The sequence below is a fragment of the Phyllobates terribilis genome, unplaced genomic scaffold (genome assembly GCF_046119375.1).
Source record: "Phyllobates terribilis strain yellow unplaced genomic scaffold, ASM4611937v1 Scaffold_2__4_contigs__length_985480577, whole genome shotgun sequence".
Taxonomy (NCBI): domain Eukaryota; kingdom Metazoa; phylum Chordata; class Amphibia; order Anura; family Dendrobatidae; genus Phyllobates; species Phyllobates terribilis.
In genome coordinates this window covers 455,201,746-455,225,728 of record NW_027362762.1, presented here as the reverse complement: position 1 = coordinate 455,225,728, position 23,983 = coordinate 455,201,746, and the positions used below count along the sequence as shown (strand labels likewise).

Here is a 23,983-nt window from a genome sequence, read left to right as displayed (position 1 = left end):
TTGTGTAGACATTGACTCTTTAGGCTTGGTATGTGACGTTTAATTTCACTTGCAATGCAGAGTAGATCACTATGCTCCTATCTTTGAATTTGACAAGACCATCAAGAGGCCTTCATGATGGAAGGTCATACCCGTCCTACTCCCAGAATTATGAAGTGGGGTGGCATAATGTACGGTAGCTGGACCCCTACAAGTCTTCATTCTAGGTACACTAATTGTGGCATTACACTGATTTGGTCATGGAGCCAGTAGTACGGACATTTCTCAAATGTCCCATGAGCCATTTCTCATCACTACAACACAAGGCCACATGTTGCTGGTGTCTCCTATTGAGCACATCTGAGACATCATTGGTCAGCAATTGCAAAGGGAGCTGCCAGCAATGGATCTGATGATTTACTTGCCCAAATGCATTCAGCATGGCAGAACAGTCCTCCGACAACAAGTAATAACCTTACTGATAACAAACCAATCATGTGAAGCTAAGCTCACACGGGTGTATAAAAAATCGTCGTAGTTACATTCAGAAAAAATGGGTGTTTTTAATTTAAATTGTCAACTGTATGCAGTCCATAAAGGATCCATTTTTATACTTATAAATTTACAAAAGCAAAAACAGTATATTAAAGAATTAAATTGTAACGTAAAAAATTAATGCTATATGGTGTAGGGGTTCACTTTCTCGGGTAGACACTTAGAACATGAAGCCACAGGGTTTTTATCTCAAAAACTGATTAATGTTTATTTCCACTGGTTGTACAGTACCGAAAACAAAACCATAAACATAAAATCCCTAGCGTTGTCCAGGCACTAACTAAACAATACAGACCCTGGCTACTCATACATGGCTGAGCTAGTCTTAGTTTGGTCACACGAAACAGCTATCGTCCATACCACTGATACTTGCAGTTTGGTGCACATGGCCTGTGCAGTCTCTTCTCAGAGAGATTCTGGCTTGTCTCTCTCCACCTCCAACACAACCCACTCTGCTCAGCTTCCCCCAGCTTACTGACCAGTGAACACATGGCCTGGTTCTAGTCATAGCTATCCAGAAGCAACTATTCAAGAACTGTAGTGCTATGATTTAACCCTAGCCTGCCTACCTTTCCTACATTGGTTGATCCTTACGGGATGCAATTTTTTTGCGCCCTCATAGACTTGAATAGGCAAATCTCATCCGACATACAGGAGAAACTATTGCATGCTAGGATTTTTTTTTCTTGTTTTTTCTTGCGCAGACTGTCACTGAAAAAAATGCACATCTGAACAGCCCAATTAAGTAACATTGGTCTGAATGTTGTCCGTTTTTTCACAGGCAGCACTCGGACCAAAAATACAGTCATGTGAACTTGGCCTAAGACCGCGTATTTCTGCGCTAGGTGATCTTACTCGATCCTGAATAAATCATATACTTTGTAAATTTTATCTCCATTTTTTTATCATTTGCATATCATTAACACATTGATTGCCCAAACCTAAAACTGGCGTTGGCAGCAAATGTAGATACCATTTATGGCACCATTTACATTGCCATGGACACAGTTCATTACATTGTCAGGCCGGGAGTTGTTCCTTTTTTTTTTTTTGAGGATGCGATTCTTAATATATCACTTACTTTCTTTCTCTTCTTGTGACACAGATGCACATCCATCAGCTGGAGTACTATAAAGTAGCAGCGTGCACTGAACACCATTTCTGCGGCATCCAGTATTATAGAGATCACCCAGAGACATAATGTAGTGCTCTGTAAGATAAAACAATGGGATCATACATAATATCTCCCTGCACCACGGTTTTATAGGAGATGACCTACTCTACTGCAATCTGTGATCAACATATAGTAATACAGCTGTGCTCCATCACTTACATAGATTCGTGTAGGATCAAAGGGGCATTCATGTGATATCTGTATCAGCTGCAGGTTGGAGAATGTACAAGTAGACAGCAGAGTACGTCCTTCATTGGCCACAGTGATTATAACAGACACAGTAAGGCCTACCGTACAAGCTGCACAGACTACTGCATTAATTATACTCAGAGTCACAGCTGCCCAGCGCTGCAAAAATAAGCACAATGTCAGTAAGTAAGGACACCATTACTGTATGATGTATAATGAAATATTAAACACAGAAGACATTTAATCCCATTAATCCTTCATTCCCAACCTCAAATAGTACCCATACGTCATATGTTCTTTCTCACCAAAGAAGTGTGTGCTAGATACCGCGAGAGAACGATGGCCACTATTCCACAGGATATGCTCTGAGGAAGGAAGGTACAATAATTACTAAGTATCACGGCTGCAAAACAACTCAAGTCACATATTATACTAACAAGTACTAGATCTATTATCGGTATCAACCCATAACTGTGTCAAATAAATCTCAATTATTGGTAAATACAAAATATGGGTTCTAAAGTGGTAAATCACAATAGGTTTCTGTATTAATGAGGACTGTAATACATTTATTTAATTTCCACAGTTTCATAAAGCATACATGGAAACAAAACTAAAATAAAGAATTATGTGGAATGTATAAATGGTTTTGGAGCACGGGTGGGCAATTCATTTTCCCAATGGGCAACCTGAGATACTGTACCGTGACTACTGTGGAGGGCTGAACCAACCGGCCAAACTTATTATTATTGTTTTATTCTAATGTTATCACTTAATATTGAGCAGAATCAAGTCTGTTGACTAGTAATTACTGCTAATACACATTACTGTAGGGCTTATTATAAGTTGTATGCTTACTAGGGTTGAGCGAGTATGTTCTGTCCGAGTATGCTCGGCCGAGCTCAGAGTATTTACAGCTGCTCGGTGATATGGTTAAATCGCTCTCGTGTGCATGATTTGCAACTGTTTGACAGCTTTATTACATGTGAGGAATGTCAAGAAATAGACATTCCTCACATGTAATAAAGCTGTCAAACAGTTGCAAATCATGCACACGGGAGCGATTTAACCATATCACCGAGCAGCTGTAAATACTCGGAGCTCGCCCAAGCATACTCGGCGAAAGGGTTAATAGAACATACTCGCTCAACACTGATGCTTCCCTGTAGAAGCTAATCAAATCCATATAATTTACTGCTTTTTATAAAGTTTATATAAAGCAGTAAATCATACGGCTTCTGTTATTCGGCCCTTGTATTTTGAACAACAGCTCTCAACACAATATGATGCCCCACAGTCCCCACATAGTATGATGTCACCATACAGCCCTCCTACATAGTATGACGTCCCCATAAAGACTCACCACACAGTACTATGTCCCCACAGCCCCACATGCAGAATGATGTCCTCACACAGCTCCCTTACACAGTATGACCTCACTACACAGCCCCAATACACATTATTATGTCCACACACCGCCCTGTTGCACAGTATTATGTCCCCACACAGCTCCCCATTCATAATGTCCCAACACAGCCCTTAAATCTTTGGAGGTCTGTTGTTGTTTAGTTGTCTCACTCTCATCTACTGAGCTTTTACTGTTCATGTATGCATTTTTTAACTGCAATCTGTAGCTAACTAAGGAAGCGGTCACCACTAATTTTGACCTCTATCACTTTTATTTAATATTGCCATCCACTCTGGTTTAGTTGCTCGTTACCGCAGGTTTACACAAGTGCAGCTAATAGTATTTTTGGTTATCTTTTTAGCATGGTGGTGAATTATTTATATTTATTTATTAGTATTGCGCTGTGTACTACTGGCATGATGTAGTAACATCACCGCATCTGTTGCGCTTTCAGACACAATAGTGAAATAGGGGCTGACGGCTTCCTGTTCCAACTTTCCGTTCACTGGTATAAGCATCCTAAAGATGCAGATATACATGAAAGTGAGACGCTGGACAGAGGGCGGCTGCGTGGTGCGCGACGCCACTGCATAAAGTCTTTTGGCTGCCCCGGTCCGCATTAGAATAGCTAAAAGGCCACACGTTGCCCAGGTCTTGTTTGGAGGGTTGTATAATAGGCTTACACAATATGTTCAATTAAAAGGGTTTTCCGGGCTCTAGCTAAACTTCTGCAATAACTCTGACTGTTGATTGCTGAATTCTGACAGCATACAATGTGCACATCACATTGTCACTCTTAGGCCACGGCCGAACTATCAGTATTCGGTCAGTATTTTTTCTCAGGAGTGGGAGCCAAAACCAGGAGTGGAACAATCAGAGAAAAGGTATAATAGAAACAAGTCACCAATTCTGCATTTATCACCCACTCCTGATTTTGGCTCCCACTGCTGAGAAAAAATACTGACCGAATACTGACCAAAGACTGATAGTGGGGCCATGGCCTTACCCTGTATTTCCATTGCGAGAGGGGCAGTCATATGACTGCATGTATGTGATTTCTGCATGCGACGTGCGCTTCTCTCAATGTTCTAGTGAAATTGCAGTAAAATCTAGTAGGCACATGACCGCAACTATGCAAATCATACTCGGGCTGGGAATACAGGTGAAGCGTGACAGTGTGCACATTGCACACTGTTGCAGTTCAGCTATCTGTAGTCACATAGAGTGACTGCAGAAATGTGTCTAGAGCCTAGAAAACCTCTTCAACCCAACATGGCACATCTAATATATTATTACAAACTTTCATTTTACTTTATACATTTGTCACACTGAGGGAAATCTAGCCATTTTTCACATGCATAACTAGTGCTGATACATCAGGTCACATAATCACAGCCTTTTTAAAGGGAATCAATTAGGATTAACCCTCCTAAGCCATCTATATGGGCATATAGGTCATAGGAAGCAGAATAAAATGATATCTTGATATCCGTTATTCCAGAGAAATCCACAGTTTTCTTAATATATAAATGAGCAGTTAAGATCCATGGGCCGGACACAGATCTCCTAGAGAATCTGCCTCCAGGGCTTATTTTAAATGAAAGGTGTTACCAGTGTGAGACATGTAGATTGAGAGAGCAGACTGTCAGTCATTACATGTCTTACACAAGTAATGCCCCCCTTAATTTAAAATAAACTCTGGAGGCAGATTCTCAGGGAGATCTTCGTCCCACCCACAGATCTTAAGATCTCATTTAAATATTAAGAAATACACATCAGATGTCTGGAATGAAACATCACATTGATATTTGCAATGTATCATTTTATTCAACTTTCTATGACCAGCATGAGCATGTGGACAACTTAGGAGGGTTGATCCTACTGACAGATTCTCTTTAATAAAGGAAGAAATATGTTTTATATTTGGCGTGAAATTCTGCAGTTAATAATGTGCAGGCTAGGTGATAACTTATTGACCGAGGACCGACACCTAAAGACAGAACAGGGATTTTTTATCCCTGATGGGACACTTTTATCCTCGTTAAAACAGAACCACATTGCACAGCGCTTGGCAGTCCCATGGTGAATAAATGGAGCAGCAGTCGAGTATGCGTACTGCCTCTCCATTGTTTTCACCAGTTCAACCCCTTCAATGTACTTATATACATTTTTAGTGGCTTTTCAAACTACGTTTTTCAGGATCACATAAATGCTACCACTAGAGGGCATTTGCATAAGACAAAACCTTGAACTATAGTAAAGCTGCTGAGCTTTAAAAAAAATAGGGTAAATGTGCTGCTGTAGAAAAAAGATGGGCACACACACTGAAGTTGTGAACATCATACAAAACAGAATATAAAAAATATATATATGTTACTGTAAAAGTCAGAAGGCCGGTAAAACCTAGGATTTACCGGTCAATCTGGACATTTACCGAGGCCGTCGGTAAAGCTCAAAATGAAAAGTAAAATTGGACTTTTACCTGTGAAGTCTTGGTAAATGTTAACATTTACTGTCGAGCGTGGTAAAAGTCAGAAATATCAGGTGTGAAGATGGAACATCTGACTTTAACAAAGCGCAGTTGGTAAATGTGCACAGTGTAACATACCTGGCGGCGTCCTTGCATGGTGGTCCATCTCCCACTGTGCAAGAGCGCGCACTTGATCTCCAGTCCAGAATGTCTCTCTGGCTTCCCTCCTTGCTGTCTGTTTGTCTGTTTTGGCTGCATAGGGCGACGCCCGCTGAACTTCCTGTTTCTTGTACCTGCTGCGGACACGCCCCTGTTGCACCTTCAGCCTATTGCTGTCCATCTTTGGGTATTTATACCACCTTCTTCCTCAAGATGGCGCCTGAGCATTGTGTCCTGTCAGTTGGCTTTTTTGTCTCTGACATGCCAGGTCCTATCCTGTTTTCCTGCCTGTTTTCCAGTTCTGTGTCTGAACTGTGGTCTGTTCTTGTGAACACGCTTCTTGCCTGTTCTTTCGCCTTCTAGGGGCTGTATTCCTAGATCTGCCTGTCTGTGCCTTGCGGTATCTGTTCCCGTCTGAACAGAGTCCTGTTTGTGTCTCTGCCTTTCGGTATCTGTTCCCGTCTGAACAGAGTCCTGTTTGTGTCCCTGCCTTGCGGTATCTGTTCCTGTCTGAACTGAGTCCTGTCTATGTCTCCTGCCTTGCGGTATCAGTTCCCGTGTCTGAACTGAGTCCTGTCTGTGTACTCTTGCCTGCTGCCTTTCCTGGAGGCTGTATTTCCAGGCCTGTCTGAACACGCTCCTAGCCTGTTCCTCCCGCCTTCTAGGGGCCGATTACCTAGATCCGTTCCTGTATCTTGTCTGTCCTGTCTGAACACGCTCCTTGCCTGTTCGTTCCGCCTCTCTGGGGGCCGTATTCCCAGACCCGCTCCTGTATCCCGCTGCAGTGTCGGTCTCTTCCGTACACTCAGTTCCAGTCTGAACTCTCTCCTATCCTTTACCTGTTTTGCCTCTATGTCCGTTCCTTTCCTTTTTCTGCAGAGTCTGAACTCGTACCTAACTCCTGCTTGTTGTCTCTGTACTCCCGTTTGTGAGTTTGTGGTCCACGTGCTACTTCACTGCAAGTACCCTGTGGGTATCTGGCTCTGCCTTTCCCTTCCTGTCTGTTCCGTGTGAACAGAGCCCTGTCCGTCCTGCTCTGACTCCTTGCTCCGCTCTGACCCTTTTGCTCTCTGCTCCGGCAGTCCTGTCCTGCCCTGCTTCTGCTCTCTGCTCCGGCAGTCCTGTCCTGCCCTGCTTCTGCTCGCTGCTCCGGCAGTCCTGTCCTGCCCTGCTTCTGCTCGCTGCTCCGGCAGTCCTGTCCTGCCCTGCTTCTGCTCGCTGCTCCGGCAGTCCTGTCCTGCCCTGCTTCTGCTCGCTGCTCCGGCAGTCCTGTCCTGCCCTGCTTCTGCCCGCTGCTCCGGCAGTCCTGTCCTGCCCTGCTTGTGCTCGCTGCTCCTGCAGCCCCGTCCTGCTCTGTTCTTGCGCTCGCTGCTCCTGCAGCCCCGTCCTGCTCTGTTCTTGCCCACCGCTTCGGGCGTTCCCTCTCTGCTGTGGTTGTCTACCGCATCTGCGGTTCTGTGACCCAGTCTGTACTGGGTCTTAACCTTTCTGTGCTCCAGCCCGTCCTTTCGGCCAGTACCTCCCTGCCTGCATACTCGCCTGTATCCACCCATCTGCATACCTGCCGTGTTTGCTTACATCCACCAGTCTGTGCCAGCCTAACCTGCCTGTTCCAGTAATCCCAGTGTGGGTCAACCCCCGTGTCCGGAGTTTGACCTGGAGTAGCACCTGGTCCCTCTGCCCGGTTTCTCCCTGGTGCACTGGCGTCGTATGCCGTCGTGCCACCTTGGTCGGATCGGCCAGATACTTAGTCACGCCCCTCCAGGCACTCTCCGGTCCATGGTCCAGTGGAACCACAACACCCGCACACGCCAGTCAGTCCGGGCGTGTGCATAACAGCATGCTCAGGCCATGGTTCCCGTTGAGCCCCACGGCCTTCGCTCTCTGAGAAGTTTTCCAGCGAATACATGCATTAAAAATAAATAAATAATTTTTTTTTTTTCTCAGCTGAGTTCCAGGCTAATTACGCACCCGTCCAGATGGATCTATCTGCTCTCGTTCCTGCGGATCCGCCACGTTACTATGGGGATCCAAGACAAAGTCGTGCATTTGTGGAGCAATGCATGCTACACTTCAAGTTCTACCCTCTATGTTTTCCCACCGATCGGGTTAAGGTGGCATTCATTATGTCTTACCTGGCGGGTGATGCCTTGGAATGGATCAACCCCCTATATGAAACACAGGATCCGATCCTCCTGGACCTAATGGCCTTCCTGGTGGCCTTTCTAATGGTCTTCGATGATCCTAACCCGGAGGCTCCTGCTGAAGCTTCACCTCCCAATGTCCCGGAGCAGCCCCGATGGGTAATGTGTGTGGGTAGCGCAATAGTCCTCCAGCCCAATGAGACTACTGCCCACCCAGAATCCTCACAGGGTGACTACGCTTTCCGGAATACTTCTCCCAACCTCAAGAGGCAGTCCAGACGTGCTAGACGTAGAGGCAAGCCGTCACGCCAGGGTCTGTCCTCCCTGAGACCTCCTGACCCCAACCTTGAAGTCCCTACTGAAGCTTCATCTCCCTGTATCCCAGAGAAGCCCCAACGGGTAATGTGCGTGGGTAGTGCTCCGGTTCTCCTGCCCGAAGAGACTTCTGCCCATCCAGACTCCACACAGGAGAACTTCCTGCACCCGGCATCAGATGCTTCACCCACTTTAACCGGTGTGCATGTCCAAGGATGCTCCAAAGCTGTGGTTACCTCTGAGTCTGTGCACCTCTACTACCTGGCGGAGAACCCCCTGTTGTCTCCTGAATCCTCCGGGATACCACTCGATGACAAATGGAGAGAGACTTCTCTACACTTGGTACTCGATACTTTGTCCGCTTCGTCCTGTGAGCCTGACAATGGGTACCCCAAAGTGGTAGTTACCCCCGAGTCTCTACACCCCTCCGACCAGGCGGAGGACCTCCAGTTGTCTCCAGAACCCTTCGGGGTGCTACCTGGTAGCGAAAGGACAGAGACTCTCCTATACTCTGTACCTGATACCTCGCTCGCTTCGTCCAGTGAGTCCGACCTTGTGTACTCTGAAGCAGAGGTTACCCTTGAGTCTCTACACCCCTCCGACCAGGCGGAGGACCTCCAGTTGTCTCCAGAACCCTTCGGGGTGCCACCTGGTGGTGAATGGACAGAGACTTTCCTATATCCTGGATCTGATACCTCGCTTGCTTCGTCCAGTGAGCTTGACAAGATGTACCTCGAAGCAGAGATTACCCCCAAGTCTCTGTCCCCCTCCAACCCGGTGAAGGACTTCCAGTTGTCTCCTGTAGCCTCTGGGGTGCCACCTGAAAATATGTGGAGAGAGACTTCCTTGTGTGCTGTTCCTGGTACTCCACCCGTTTCGTCTGTTGCTAAGGATGGCTGGATAGGAGGTAGCATCCTAGCTAACCAGATGAGATCAATTTTTCCTGTGGACAGTGGAAGTGATCTCCTTGAAGTGAACGACTGGTCCTCGAATTCCCTGCGGAAGATTCTGGCAGGCCTGAAGAAGAGGGGGCGTAAGGGGGGGGGGTACTGTAACATACCTGGCGGCGTCCTTGCATGGTGGTCCATCTCCCACTGTGCAAGAGCGCGCACTTGATCTCCAGTCCAGAATGTCTCTCTGGCTTCCCTCCTTGCTGTCTGTTTGTCTGTTTTGGCTGCATAGGGCGACGCCCGCTGAACTTCCTGTTTCTTGTACCTGCTGCGGACACGCCCCTGTTGCACCTTCAGCCTATTGCTGTCCATCTTTGGGTATTTATACCACCTTCTTCCTCAAGATGGCGCCTGAGCATTGTGTCCTGTCAGTTGGCTTTTTTGTCTCTGACATGCCAGGTCCTATCCTGTTTTCCTGCCTGTTTTCCAGTTCTGTGTCTGAACTGTGGTCTGTTCTTGTGAACACGCTTCTTGCCTGTTCTTTCGCCTTCTAGGGGCTGTATTCCTAGATCTGCCTGTCTGTGCCTTGCGGTATCTGTTCCCGTCTGAACAGAGTCCTGTTTGTGTCTCTGCCTTTCGGTATCTGTTCCCGTCTGAACAGAGTCCTGTTTGTGTCCCTGCCTTGCGGTATCTGTTCCTGTCTGAACTGAGTCCTGTCTATGTCTCCTGCCTTGCGGTATCAGTTCCCGTGTCTGAACTGAGTCCTGTCTGTGTACTCTTGCCTGCTGCCTTTCCTGGAGGCTGTATTTCCAGGCCTGTCTGAACACGCTCCTAGCCTGTTCCTCCCGCCTTCTAGGGGCCGATTACCTAGATCCGTTCCTGTATCTTGTCTGTCCTGTCTGAACACGCTCCTTGCCTGTTCGTTCCGCCTCTCTGGGGGCCGTATTCCCAGACCCGCTCCTGTATCCCGCTGCAGTGTCGGTCTCTTCCGTACACTCAGTTCCAGTCTGAACTCTCTCCTATCCTTTACCTGTTTTGCCTCTATGTCCGTTCCTTTCCTTTTTCTGCAGAGTCTGAACTCGTACCTAACTCCTGCTTGTTGTCTCTGTACTCCCGTTTGTGAGTTTGTGGTCCACGTGCTACTTCACTGCAAGTACCCTGTGGGTATCTGGCTCTGCCTTTCCCTTCCTGTCTGTTCCATGTGAACAGAGCCCTGTCCGTCCTGCTCTGACTCCTTGCTCCGCTCTGACCCTTTTGCTCTCTGCTCCGGCAGTCCTGTCCTGCCCTGCTTCTGCTCGCTGCTCCGGCAGTCCTGTCCTGCCCTGCTTCTGCTCGCTGCTCCGGCAGTCCTGTCCTGCCCTGCTTCTGCTCGCTGCTCCGGCAGTCCTGTCCTGCCCTGCTTCTGCCCGCTGCTCCGGCAGTCCTGTCCTGCCCTGCTTCTGCCCGCTGCTCCGGCAGTCCTGTCCTGCCCTGCTTCTGCCCGCTGCTCCGGCAGTCCTGTCCTGCCCTGCTTCTGCCCGCTGCTCCGGCAGTCCTGTCCTGCCCTGCTTCTGCCCGCTGCTCCGGCAGTCCTGTCCTGCCCTGCTTCTGCCCGCTGCTCCGGCAGTCCTGTCCTGCCCTGCTTCTGCCCGCTGCTCCGGCAGTCCTGTCCTGCCCTGCTTCTGCCCGCTGCTCCGACAGTCCTGTCCTGCCCTGCTTGTGCTCGCTGCTCCTGCAGCCCCGTCCTGCTCTGTTCTTGCCCACCGCTTCGGGCGTTCCCTCTCTGCTGTGGTTGTCTACCGCATCTGCGGTTCTGTGACCCAGTCTGTACTGGGTCTTAACCTTTCTGTGCTCCAGCCCGTCCTTTCGGCCAGTACCTCCCTGCCTGCATACTCGCCTGTATCCACCCATCTGCATACCTGCCGTGTTTGCTTACATCCACCAGTCTGTGCCAGCCTAACCTGCCTGTTCCAGTAATCCCAGTGTGGGTCAACCCCCGTGTCCGGAGTTTGACCTGGAGTAGCACCTGGTCCCTCTGCCCGGTTTCTCCCTGGTGCACTGGCGTCGTATGCCGTCGTGCCACCTTGGTCGGATCGGCCAGATACTTAGTCACGCCCCTCCAGGCACTCTCCGGTCCATGGTCCAGTGGAACCACAACACCCGCACACGCCAGTCAGTCCGGGCGTGTGCATAACAGCATGCTCAGGCCATGGTTCCCGTTGAGCCCCACGGCCTTCGCTCTCTGAGAAGTTTTCCAGCGAATACATGCATTAAAAATAAATAAATAATTTTTTTTTTTTCTCAGCTGAGTTCCAGGCTAATTACGCACCCGTCCAGATGGATCTATCTGCTCTCGTTCCTGCGGATCCGCCACGTTACTATGGGGATCCAAGACAAAGTCGTGCATTTGTGGAGCAATGCATGCTACACTTCAAGTTCTACCCTCTATGTTTTCCCACCGATCGGGTTAAGGTGGCATTCATTATGTCTTACCTGGCGGGTGATGCCTTGGAATGGATCAACCCCCTATATGAAACACAGGATCCGATCCTCCTGGACCTAATGGCCTTCCTGGTGGCCTTTCTAATGGTCTTCGATGATCCTAACCCGGAGGCTCCTGCTGAAGCTTCACCTCCCAATGTCCCGGAGCAGCCCCGATGGGTAATGTGTGTGGGTAGCGCAATAGTCCTCCAGCCCAATGAGACTACTGCCCACCCAGAATCCTCACAGGGTGACTACGCTTTCCGGAATACTTCTCCCAACCTCAAGAGGCAGTCCAGACGTGCTAGACGTAGAGGCAAGCCGTCACGCCAGGGTCTGTCCTCCCTGAGACCTCCTGACCCCAACCTTGAAGTACCTACTGAAGCTTCATCTCCCTGTATCCCAGAGAAGCCCCAACGGGTAATGTGCGTGGGTAGTGCTCCGGTTCTCCTGCCCGAAGAGACTTCTGCCCATCCAGACTCCACACAGGAGAACTTCCTGCACCCGGCATCAGATGCTTCACCCACTTTAACCGGTGTGCATGTCCAAGGATGCTCCAAAGCTGTGGTTACCTCTGAGTCTGTGCACCTCTACTACCTGGCGGAGAACCCCCTGTTGTCTCCTGAATCCTCCGGGATACCACTCGATGACAAATGGAGAGAGACTTCTCTACACTTGGTACTCGATACTTTGTCCGCTTCGTCCTGTGAGCCTGACAATGGGTACCCCAAAGTGGTAGTTACCCCTGAGTCTCTACACCCCTCCGACCAGGCGGAGGACCTCCAGTTGTCTCCAGAACCCTTCGGGGTGCTACCTGGTAGCGAAAGGACAGAGACTCTCCTATACTCTGTACCTGATACCTCGCTCGCTTCGTCCAGTGAGTCCGACCTTGTGTACTCTGAAGCAGAGGTTACCCTTGAGTCTCTACACCCCTCCGACCAGGCGGAGGACCTCCAGTTGTCTCCAGAACCCTTCGGGGTGCCACCTGGTGGTGAATGGACAGAGACTTTCCTATATCCTGGATCTGATACCTCGCTTGCTTCGTCCAGTGAGCTTGACAAGATGTACCTCGAAGCAGAGATTACCCCCAAGTCTCTGTCCCCCTGCAACCCGGTGAAGGACTTCCAGTTGTCTCCTGTAGCCTCTGGGGTGCCACCTGAAAATATGTGGAGAGAGACTTCCTTGTGTGCTGTTCCTGGTACTCCACCCGTTTCGTCTGTTGCTAAGGATGGCTGGATAGGAGGTAGCATCCTAGCTAACCAGATGAGATCAATTTTTCCTGTGGACAGTGGAAGTGATCTCCTTGAAGTGAACGACTGGTCCTCGAATTCCCTGCGGAAGATTCTGGCAGGCCTGAAGAAGAGGGGGCGTAAGGGGGGGGGTACTGTAACATACCTGGCGGCGTCCTTGCATGGTGGTCCATCTCCCACTGTGCAAGAGCGCGCACTTGATCTCCAGTCCAGAATGTCTCTCTGGCTTCCCTCCTTGCTGTCTGTTTGTCTGTTTTGGCTGCATAGGGCGACGCCCGCTGAACTTCCTGTTTCTTGTACCTGCTGCGGACACGCCCCTGTTGCACCTTCAGCCTATTGCTGTCCATCTTTGGGTATTTATACCACCTTCTTCCTCAAGATGGCGCCTGAGCATTGTGTCCTGTCAGTTGGCTTTTTTGTCTCTGACATGCCAGGTCCTATCCTGTTTTCCTGCCTGTTTTCCAGTTCTGTGTCTGAACTGTGGTCTGTTCTTGTGAACACGCTTCTTGCCTGTTCTTTCGCCTTCTAGGGGCTGTATTCCTAGATCTGCCTGTCTGTGCCTTGCGGTATCTGTTCCCGTCTGAACAGAGTCCTGTTTGTGTCTCTGCCTTTCGGTATCTGTTCCCGTCTGAACAGAGTCCTGTTTGTGTCCCTGCCTTGCGGTATCTGTTCCTGTCTGAACTGAGTCCTGTCTATGTCTCCTGCCTTGCGGTATCTGTTCCTGTCTGAACTGAGTCCTGTCTGTGTACTCTTGCCTGCTGCCTTTCCTGGAGGCTGTATTTCCAGGCCTGTCTGAACACGCTCCTAGCCTGTTCCTCCCGCCTTCTAGGGGCCGATTACCTAGATCCGTTCCTGTATCTTGTCTGTCCTGTCTGAACACGCTCCTTGCCTGTTCGTTCCGCCTCTCTGGGGGCCGTATTCCCAGACCCGCTCCTGTATCCCGCTGCAGTGTCGGTCTCTTCCGTACACTCAGTTCCAGTCTGAACTCTCTCCTATCCTTTACCTGTTTTGCCTCTATGTCCGTTCCTTTCCTTTTTCTGCAGAGTCTGAACTCGTACCTAACTCCTGCTTGTTGTCTCTGTACTCCCGTTTGTGAGTTTGTGGTCCACGTGCTACTTCACTGCAAGTACCCTGTGGGTATCTGGCTCTGCCTTTCCCTTCCTGTCTGTTCCGTGTGAACAGAGCCCTGTCCGTCCTGCTCTGACTCCTTGCTCACTGCTCCGGCAGCCTTGCTCCGCTCTGACCCTTTTGCTCTCTGCTCCGGCAGTCCTGTCCTGCCCTGCTTCTGCTCGCTGCTCCGGCAGTCCTGTCCTGCCCTGCTTCTGCTCGCTGCTCCGGCAGTCCTGTCCTGCCCTGCTTCTGCTCGCTGCTCCGGCAGTCCTGTCCTGCCCTGCTTCTGCCCGCTGCTCCGGCAGTCCTGTCCTGCCCTGCTTCTGCCCGCTGCTCCGGCAGTCCTGTCCTGCCCTGCTTCTGCCCGCTGCTCCGGCAGTCCTGTCCTGCCCTGCTTGTGCTCGCTGCTCCTGCAGCCCCGTCCTGCTCTGTTCTTGCCCACCGCTTCGGGCGTTCCCTCTCTGCTGTGGTTGTCTACCGCATCTGCGGTTCTGTGACCCAGTCTGTACTGGGTCTTAACCTTTCTGTGCTCCAGCCCGTCCTTTCGGCCAGTACCTCCCTGCCTGCATACTCGCCTGTATCCACCCATCTGCATACCTGCCGTGTTTGCTTACATCCACCAGTCTGTGCCAGCCTAACCTGCCTGTTCCAGTAATCCCAGTGTGGGTCAACCCCCGTGTCCGGAGTTTGACCTGGAGTAGCACCTGGTCCCTCTGCCCGGTTTCTCCCTGGTGCACTGGCGTCGTATGCCGTCGTGCCACCTTGGTCGGATCGGCCAGATACTTAGTCACGCCCCTCCAGGCACTCTCCGGTCCATGGTCCAGTGGAACCACAACACCCGCACACGCCAGTCAGTCCGGGCGTGTGCATAACACACAGTTGGTAAATGTGCACATTTACCACGGCTTCTTGGTAAATGTAGCTGAGAAGGGTGTAATAAAAAGTGCAAGCCACCGCGGGAAAGGTGTCTGATTAGGCAGATAAGGCGAGGAAATGGAGGACACAGTGGGAAAGGTGTCTGATTAGGCAGATACGGCAAGGAAATGGAGGACACAGTGCTCAAAGTTTTTATAAATGTAATAAGAGTAAATGGGGAAAATATGGTAATAACAATGAACAAAATCTGCTACCCTGTAAGGTATCTGCTACCCTGTAACATATGTACGTTCTATATATACAGATGTCAATCCTGACTATCCTTAACTCAAAGTTACTTTTACCAACACATGCTGGTAGTTAATTTTACCAACACATGCTGGTAAATGTAAAGATTTACCAATTCGCCCAGGTAAAAGTCCAAAATCATTCGTTTATATGGAATACATCTGACTTTTACCAACGCTGTTGAGAAATGTTAAGATTTACCAAGACTTCACAGGTAAAAGTCCAATTTTACTTTTCATTTTGAGCTTTACCCGACGGCCTCGGTAAATGTCCAGATTGACCGGTAAATCCTAGGTTTTACCGGCCTTCTGACTTTTACAGTAACATATATATCTCAAAGTTCTATGTATCGAACATATCAATATATGTGTGGAGGAAACTTGATGGGTACAACTATAAAAGGTAATCATATAGTCATACACTGGAATATGGAGATATATAATACATATCACAACAAATAAAAGATAATGGCTAAAAGTGGCCAATGGAATTCATGACATATTGATATGTTTGATACATATAACTTTGAGATTTATACATTTTTTTATATTCTGTTTTTATGATGTTCAAAAATTCAGTGTGTTCACCTGTCGTTTTTCTACATTTCCACTGCACACCAACTCTTGTTCCTAATAAAGTTTTTTTTATTGTTATTGTACATTGTCCATGTAATTATTTGACCCCTATCAGAGTATAACAATGGGGCAGAGTTTATCAATACAGTCTAATTCTTAAACCGGCCATGCATATTAGATGGTTTTCGGTCTCCCATGCACAAGAGTTTCCTCTATGAGAAAGTCGCTGGCTGACACGTCGGTCGGCAGCTTATCTCTGGGAGAACAATGAGATCGGCAGTCTGAAATCGAACATGCTTGATTCATATCTTCCCGATCATCAGTCAGCCGACGCTCCCATACACATTAGACTGTCGACCAAACTGATGTTATCGGAGGATTCAGTCGACATTAGTCTAACGTGTATAGTGTCCTTTAGACAGTGCACACTTAGACTAAACAGTCCTTAAATGCGTCCTAAGGGCTCTTTCACATGTCCGTGTTTCCAGTACGTGTGGTGACAGTTTCCACATGTACTGGAGTCACATACACACGCAGACCCATTCAAATCTATGGGTCTGCGCACATGTCAGTGTGTTTTCACGGACTGTGTGTCCGTGTGCTCCACACGCTGACATGTCCATTTCTTTGGCGGAAGCACGGTCCACAAAAGTGTCTCACGCTGAACACACACAGATGACATCCGTGTGTCATCAGTGTGACACGTACCGGTGCCTGGGAATCAGCTCTACAGTTAGCGCTGTTCCCAATCGCCGGGTGCTGAACGCTGCCCTCATCATTGTCCCCTGCCGGCACTGTGATCGGCACCAGCAGGGACAATGATGAGAGTAGTAGTGTCTGCTTCCGCAGTGTCCACCTGCAGAAATAAGAATAAAATAAAAAATCCTTATACTCACCTGTCCTAAGTGTCCCCCTGCTGTAATCCATGCGACCGATCAGCAGAGGAGCCGGAGAGAATGAGTCACTCCAGCGAGCGGCCCCGGAGCTGCGTTCAGAGAGTGACAGGACACCACTCGCTGAGCGCAGCTCCAGGGCTCGTTTGCTGGAGCATCTAATTCTCCCCGGCTCCTCTGCTGATCGGTCGCATGGATTACAGCAGGGGTCACTTAGGACAAGTGAGTATATGGATTTTTTATTTATTCTTATTTTTACAGTGGACACTGTGGGAGGAGACACTACTACCCTCATCAATGTCCCTGTTGGTGCTGAACGCAGTGCCGGCAGGGAACCATCATAAGACCAGCGTTCAGCACCCGGCACATGGGAACAGCGCTAACTATACCGCTGATTCCCAGGCACCGGTATTTGTGATCTTGATGCGGCACACGGGTGTCACACATGTTTTTTACGGACGTGTGAAACTGGCCTAAGACAGTATAGTCTACATTTCCAGCATTTTTAGTTGGCTTATTTTGTGCCAGAAATGTAGGCCCCAATTTTAGTGCGTTGTTTCGCACGTAGTATCACACTTTAGGCCACACCACTCTTCCTGTAAACCACACCATTTTTCATTAGCAAGGTCATGCCCTCTTGTCTGACAAGTCATAAAAAGTGTCTCAAACACGTAATAAATATGATGCTAGTCATGAAACTCATTTTTTGTGCAAATTACATCAGAATTCTGGTACAGTTAGCTAGCTAAATCTCCTCAGATATGCTTTCATCTAGCAACACTAATATATTAAAACCTATTTATAGACACATGTAGGTTTATTGGTTTCTACTTGCCCCCTGAAGCCTTTGTTCCCTGTTTTATAAAATAGGGACTGATAACATTAGAGGGCAATGCTCATATTGATTTTTTCTCTGCGAGACGGGAAAGTATAACTTGCTCCGATTTTTATTTATCTAGTCTAACAAGCTTTTCAATTGCAAAAATGGCCCTTGACATCTGATGTAATTTTTTGCTAGGTTTTGATGAAAACAAGGAAGGAGATGGTTAACTGTAGCTAGTAATCAATAAACAATGTTCTATGGCATAATATCACTCTATAATGTGATTATGCTGATTGTTGCAATCACTAAAAATACACAATGACATAGTATATAAAAAATAAAAATCTATAAAGAGAACGTTTCACCAAATTTTCATGTTGAACTGGACACAGGATGTAATAGTGGCTGTAGAGCGGAATAAACTTTTTTATTTTTTATTTTGCCTCTCTGTTGCAGAGATATTAAGAATCAAAGTATTTGGCATGTAATGAGTTAACTTTTTTAAAGTCCAAAAAGGGGGTTTATGAGATAGTTTTCACTGGAGGTGTGTACCTCTTCCCCCTGCATGATCATCACCAATCACAAGCAGGTAACAACACACTAGAGAAAGAAGAACACGCCCCCACCATAGCTTAGAGCAGATTTCTCAGTGTGTGAGATGTAATCACACTTATGTCTGCTGTACTCAGCGCAGGCCCACAAAGTAGCAGTCTGTTCTGGGCTTCTCCTGAGTGAGACATAGTACACTGCTCAAAAAAATAAAGGGAACACTCAAATAACACATCCTAGATCTGAATGAATTAAATATTCTCATTGAATACTTTGTTCTGTACAAAGTTGAATGTGCTGACAACAAAATCACACAAAAATCATCAATGGAAAGCAAATTTATTAACCAATGGAGGCCTGGATTTGGAGTCACCCACAAAATTAAAGTGGAAAAACACACTACAGGCTGATCCAACTTTGATGTAATGTCCTTAAAACAAGTCAAAATGAGGCTCAGTATTGTGTGTGGCCTCCACATGCCTGTATGACCTCCCTAAAACGACTGGGCATGCTCTTGATGAGGTTGTGGATGGTCTCCTGTGGGATCTCCTCCCAGACCTGGACTAAAGCATCCGCCAACTCCTGGACAGTCTGTGGTGCAATGTGACGTTGGTGGATGGAGCCAGACTTGATGTCCCAGATGTGCTCAGGTCTGGGGAACGGGCGGGCCAGTCCATAGCTTCAATGCCAAACCGGTCATGCTGAAGGATGTTGCAGGCAGCAGATCGCTCTCCACGGCGTCTCCAGACTCTGTCACATGTGCTCAGTGTGAACCTGCTTTCATCTGTGAAGAGCACAGGGCGCCAGTGGCGACTTTGCAAATCCTGGCTGTGAGCACAACCCCCCATCTGTGGACGTAGGGCCCTCATACCACCGTCATGGAGTCGGTTTCTAACCGTTTGTGCAGACACATGCACATTTGTGGCCTGTTGGAGGTCATTTTGCAGGGCTCTGGCAGTGCTCCTCCTGTTCCTCCTTGCACAAAGGCGGAGGTAGCGGTCCTGCTGCTGGGTTGTTGCCCTCCTACAGCCCCCTCCACGTTTCCTGGTGTACTGGCCTGTCTCCTGGTAGAACCTCCAGCCTCTGGACACTACGCTGACAGACACAGCAAACCTTCTTGCCACAGCTGGCATTGATGTGCCATCCTGGATGAGCGCACTACCTGAGCAACTTCTGTGGGTTGTAGAGTCCGTCTCATGCTACCACGAGTGTGAAAGCACAACCAACATTCAAAAGTGACCAAAACATCAGCCAGAAAGCATTGGTACTGAGATGTGGTCTGTGGTCCCCACCTGCAGAACCACTCCTTTATTGAGTGTGTCTTGATAATTGCTATTAATTTCCATCTATTGTCTATTCCATTTGCACAACAGCATGTGAAATTGATTGTCAATCAGTGTTGCTTCCTAAGTGGACAGTTTGATTTCACAGAAGTTTGATTTACTTGGAGTTATATTCTGTTTAAATGTTCCCTTTATTTTTTGAGCAGTGTATTACTCTGCTCTGATCTTACTGCAGAGTGATTACAAGTTGAGCACAGTAGACATAAGTGTGATTGTTGACACCTTTCTGGACAGAAAGTGTGGGCAGAGGGGCAGGTCAGCAAAGGTGACAATGCTATGAGAGGAGAGCTAATAGAAAGGTTTGTAATGTGACAGAGAAACTCAGCTGTGCTGCCCCTTCTCCACAGGGACCAAATCTGAAAGCTGTTCATCTGCGCTATCTCATCATGCATGAGGTTAGACCAAGGTAAGAAACCTAAGCTATGGTTGAGGAATGTTCTTCTTTCCTTTGAGTGCTGCTGCTTGCTTATGATTGCTCAGTATGATAGGAGAAGTTCAGTGCCTTCAAAAAAATATTCATACCTCGAAAACTTTTCCGCATTTTTTCATGTTATACCAACAAGCTAAAATTTATTTATTATAATTTTATGTGATATACTGGGGGGCTTGGCGAGCTGTCATGCACTTCCCAAGAAGACACCATTGACTTAATGTTGAAATATGTCTTATTAGCGTTAAGTTATTATAAAAAGAAGTTATCCCTTTGGCCGTGGTCTGTGTGAGGTTCCTGCAGGGTTAACTGCAAGGCTGGCCCCTAATGGGAGGCGGATTCCTAGGGGGAACCAGTGGGGAGTTTTTAGGGCTATAGGAACTAAGTGGGAGTTAGTGTTGGAGAGGAGGTGAAAGGGAGAGCACAGGTGGACCAGTGCTGGAATATACAAGGCTCAACATGAAGAGGAACTAGCTACAGAGGCGGCAGGACATCACAGGCAAGTGGGAACCCCCTGCAAGGTAAAGGCTTACAAGTCCGGAAGTCAGACAGGCCAGCAGAAAGGGAACCTTAAGGGAAAAGGTGGCACCCTGCTGTGCATTCTGATACGGGGAGCAAGGACTGTATGAGCGGCCCCTGGGACTAGACTAAGCAAAGAAACAGGGTAAGAGGTTTATAGTGACACAACTTGACCCGTATGACCTACAACCAGGAAAATGCAGGCATTCCAAGTGTCACCCTATTCCTTCGCTGTACCTGTTACCAGGAACAAAATGCTAACTGTAACTCTGGGGAAGGAGCCAGTGTATTGTATAAAAGGCAATGGAGAATGCATAACCTGTTTGTCACATATTAACTAGGGGCTGTGGACATTACCTGATCCCTCGAACTAGGGGCACCCTAGTCTATCCCTGTCCCCCGGATGGTGGAGACGCCTACCTATCTATGCTCCTAACTTAATCCTTATCTGTCCCCCCCCCCTCCCCCCACCAAGGGAGGTGAGGGGCTGAAGTGTATAGGAAAACACTAACCAGATAGACAGGGATAAGAGAAAACTAAAATCCTACAAATACACTCACAAAAAAACAGAGTGGGAAACAGAGGAGGTATAGGAAGGGGAAACCAAATGTGAGAGGATAAGGATAAACATGCAAACCAACTCCACTCAGCAATCTCAAAAAACCTCTCCAACCACCAACTCCAAACACTGAACTTTCTCCTTCACCACCAAACCAGGAAATAGCACTATCACTGGCAACTCCCAAGTGCCTGTGGCAAGCATATATATCAGAGGGGTGTGGCCAACAGAGAACAGATGAGACAATTCAGGGTGGAGAGCTCCAGATCCACTGAACTGATTAACCCTTGCCATGGTAGAGCAAACTTGAAAAAAACCCGCACTGTTTAATACGATGGTGAAGCAGTTTGTGTAACCAGAGGCTGCAATCTTCTAGCCCTCTCTGTCTCGGTATCCCCGTGATACTGTTACTCTCTGTTCACCAGTTTGGCCATACATAAAAAGGACATTGTTTGTAAAAGCTGGTTTGGCTTCCTGATTGAAAGGGTTAAAGGGAACGGTACTGCACCAAGTGTATCAGAATTTGAAGTAATGTCACACATCCACACTCTCAGTACTCAACTTTCTGTAAGTGGCCCCGGCGTCAAAAAGGTGGCTCACTCACACGACTATAGCACTGGGCCCAGTTACAATACCCGTTCAAATCGCCATTACAGCTATGTGTTTAGTTAAGAGTCCAAAATCCTGCTAACAGGTCTTCTTTAAATTGATTATCCACAGTGTTGTTTCATGGTCCAAAATTCTGTGCTGATTAATTCTTCAGTATACCTTTATAGGCTTCGCTGCTTCACTTTTCTTATGCAGGGTTCCAAATTCTCTGCTAAGATATAGTTAAAGAGAACCTAGTGACAAGTTTTTGCTCCTATTTAATTCCCGTTTCCCTCCTGAGTATTTCATTTTTTTTAATGCGCCAGAAGTATGGGTGTTTTTATTTAGTGCTAATGTTTATTGGCTTTACCAAAGAATGTTGGAAGCGTATGGTGGTTTTAAATGCTAAACAATAAAAAAACAGTACACTCAGGAGAGCAGGGAGCCAAAACTGGCCACCTTTAACTTGGTGACAGGTCCTCTTTAAATGATTAATGCCTGCAACCACTAGAAAGAGCTTTCTGTATACTGTTTATACATTGAATAATATAATATGCATTGAGCTCCCTCTAGGGGTGGCTGCAGGTAAACATATGTTTATCATTTAAAGTGAACTTGTCAACATGAAAATACAGTCCAATCATCCAATCTGCAGGCAGTAATTTAGAGAGCAGGGGGAGCTGAGCAGGTTGATATATAGTTTTATAGGAAAAGATTAAATATAACGTGTTTTATTTATTAAATCCACGCTCATTCTGGGCCTTTCATTCAAGTGATTGATCCTAATCAGTAACTGACAACCCGGGGCATAAGGATTGGGGTTGCAGAGAATGGTATTATTACTGGAAGGGCCCAGGACGGGGGACATCATTACTGGAAGGGGCCCAGGATGGTGGAAATTATTGGAAGGGGCCCAGGATGGGGGACATTATTACAGGAAGAGGTGAACACCCATTTCTCTATATGATATAGAATGCTACAACGGACCATACATCTGACCAACATGCAGGTAGGGGTCCTGGCCCAAATTTTGCACCAAGGCCCATCAGACTCTAGCTACACCACTGCTAACAGCCTTCCATGTATGTGTGTACACAGAAATAACTGTCAGTCACTAGATAGGACCACCTACTTAACTAAAAAGCCCAGAATTAGCAGAGATATAAATTAATAAAATACAGGTTGCAAAGAATAATTTCCTAAACATACATACATACATACATTTCTGCTCAGTTTTACGAGATCTAGAACATGCTGCCTGCAGATCGGACTACATTTTCAATATCACAGGTTCCCTTTCACTATGGCTACGTAAAGGATTTAGAGCCCTGAATCTGAAACTTACATAAAGATAGACAAGAAATTAATCAGATTTTTTTTTTTGGTACCAAAAAAAAATTATATTCAAGGTTGAATATTCATTTTGAGGACAGCCTTCTGTAAAAAAAAATAAATAAAAATAACCTCCTTTTCCTAGCCATCATTACAATAGCGCTAGCCCCTATCAAATTATCCAAATTGACCAAACCCAAAATCGTTTGTTATGTTTAGGGACACATAATAAAGAAAAACACCCATAGACAATGATGCCATAGCACTAACTGCTATACATTTATGCAAATTGGACTTTTAAAGTAGACCTATCACCTCCACACATAATATGATATATTACAGTAAGGAGACTATAGATATAAATTAACATGAAATAAATTACCTTTGGAAGAATTACTTGTGTTATGAAATAAGTTATGGGAGCGGCCATCTTGGGATTGGCTGCTCAGCGTGCTGTGTTCTGAGACACGCCCCCAGAGGCTGGTTGCTAGGCAGCGCCTCTGGTCAGCAGCAGTATAGTGACCCTAAGAGCTAATTTATCAAATGGTTGTAATAGAAAGGGGGACAATCTATATAAAGGGGTCTCCTGCCTATATATACTGTGTGTAGAGCCAGAGAGAAGGCTACAGCGTAACCACAGCATGTATCACCCATATCTGCTAATAAAAATCCACATTTACATCTCCTGGCTAAAAATGGAGCAAGTTGAATAATAGAGTTGAAGCAGCGCTCAGTGGAAATAAGTGAAAAAGGCTGAATTCATCCAGATCAGATGGGGGAATAAAGTCTGTATCACTTATTTTCAGTGAAGAGCTGCTTCCATTCTTATTTTTTTCTAATTTGAAGGTTTGGGGCTGGTCGCAATCTCATTTAAAGATTTTTCTGTATTTTCATGACTATGAAAATTGTACATTCACACTGAAGGCATCAAAACTATGAATTAACACATGTGGAATTATATACTTAACAAAAAAGTGTGAAACTGAAAATATGTCTTATATTCTAGGTTCTTCAAAGTAGCCACCTTTTGCTTTGATGACTGCTTTGCACACTCTTGGCATTCTCTTGATGAGCTTCAAGAGGTTGTCACCGGAAATGGTCTTCC

The 23,983-nt window shown here is 47.0% G+C and overlaps 1 protein-coding gene across 2 annotated transcripts in view; it reads right to left on the bottom strand.

The window, feature by feature from the left end:
* The window catches only part of TMEM54 (transmembrane protein 54), a 91,987-nt gene that overhangs the window by 7,783 nt on the left and 60,221 nt on the right, over positions 1 to 23,983 (bottom strand). For both annotated transcript variants that reach the window (XM_073665652.1, XM_073665653.1), the window contains 3 exons: positions 2,203 to 2,262; positions 1,868 to 2,056; positions 1,616 to 1,744 (listed from right to left, as the gene is read on the bottom strand). In XM_073665652.1, the coding sequence (XP_073521753.1) occupies positions 1,616 to 1,744; positions 1,868 to 2,056; positions 2,203 to 2,262 (378 nt within the window). The remainder of the gene's footprint in view (positions 1 to 1,615; positions 1,745 to 1,867; positions 2,057 to 2,202; positions 2,263 to 23,983) is intronic.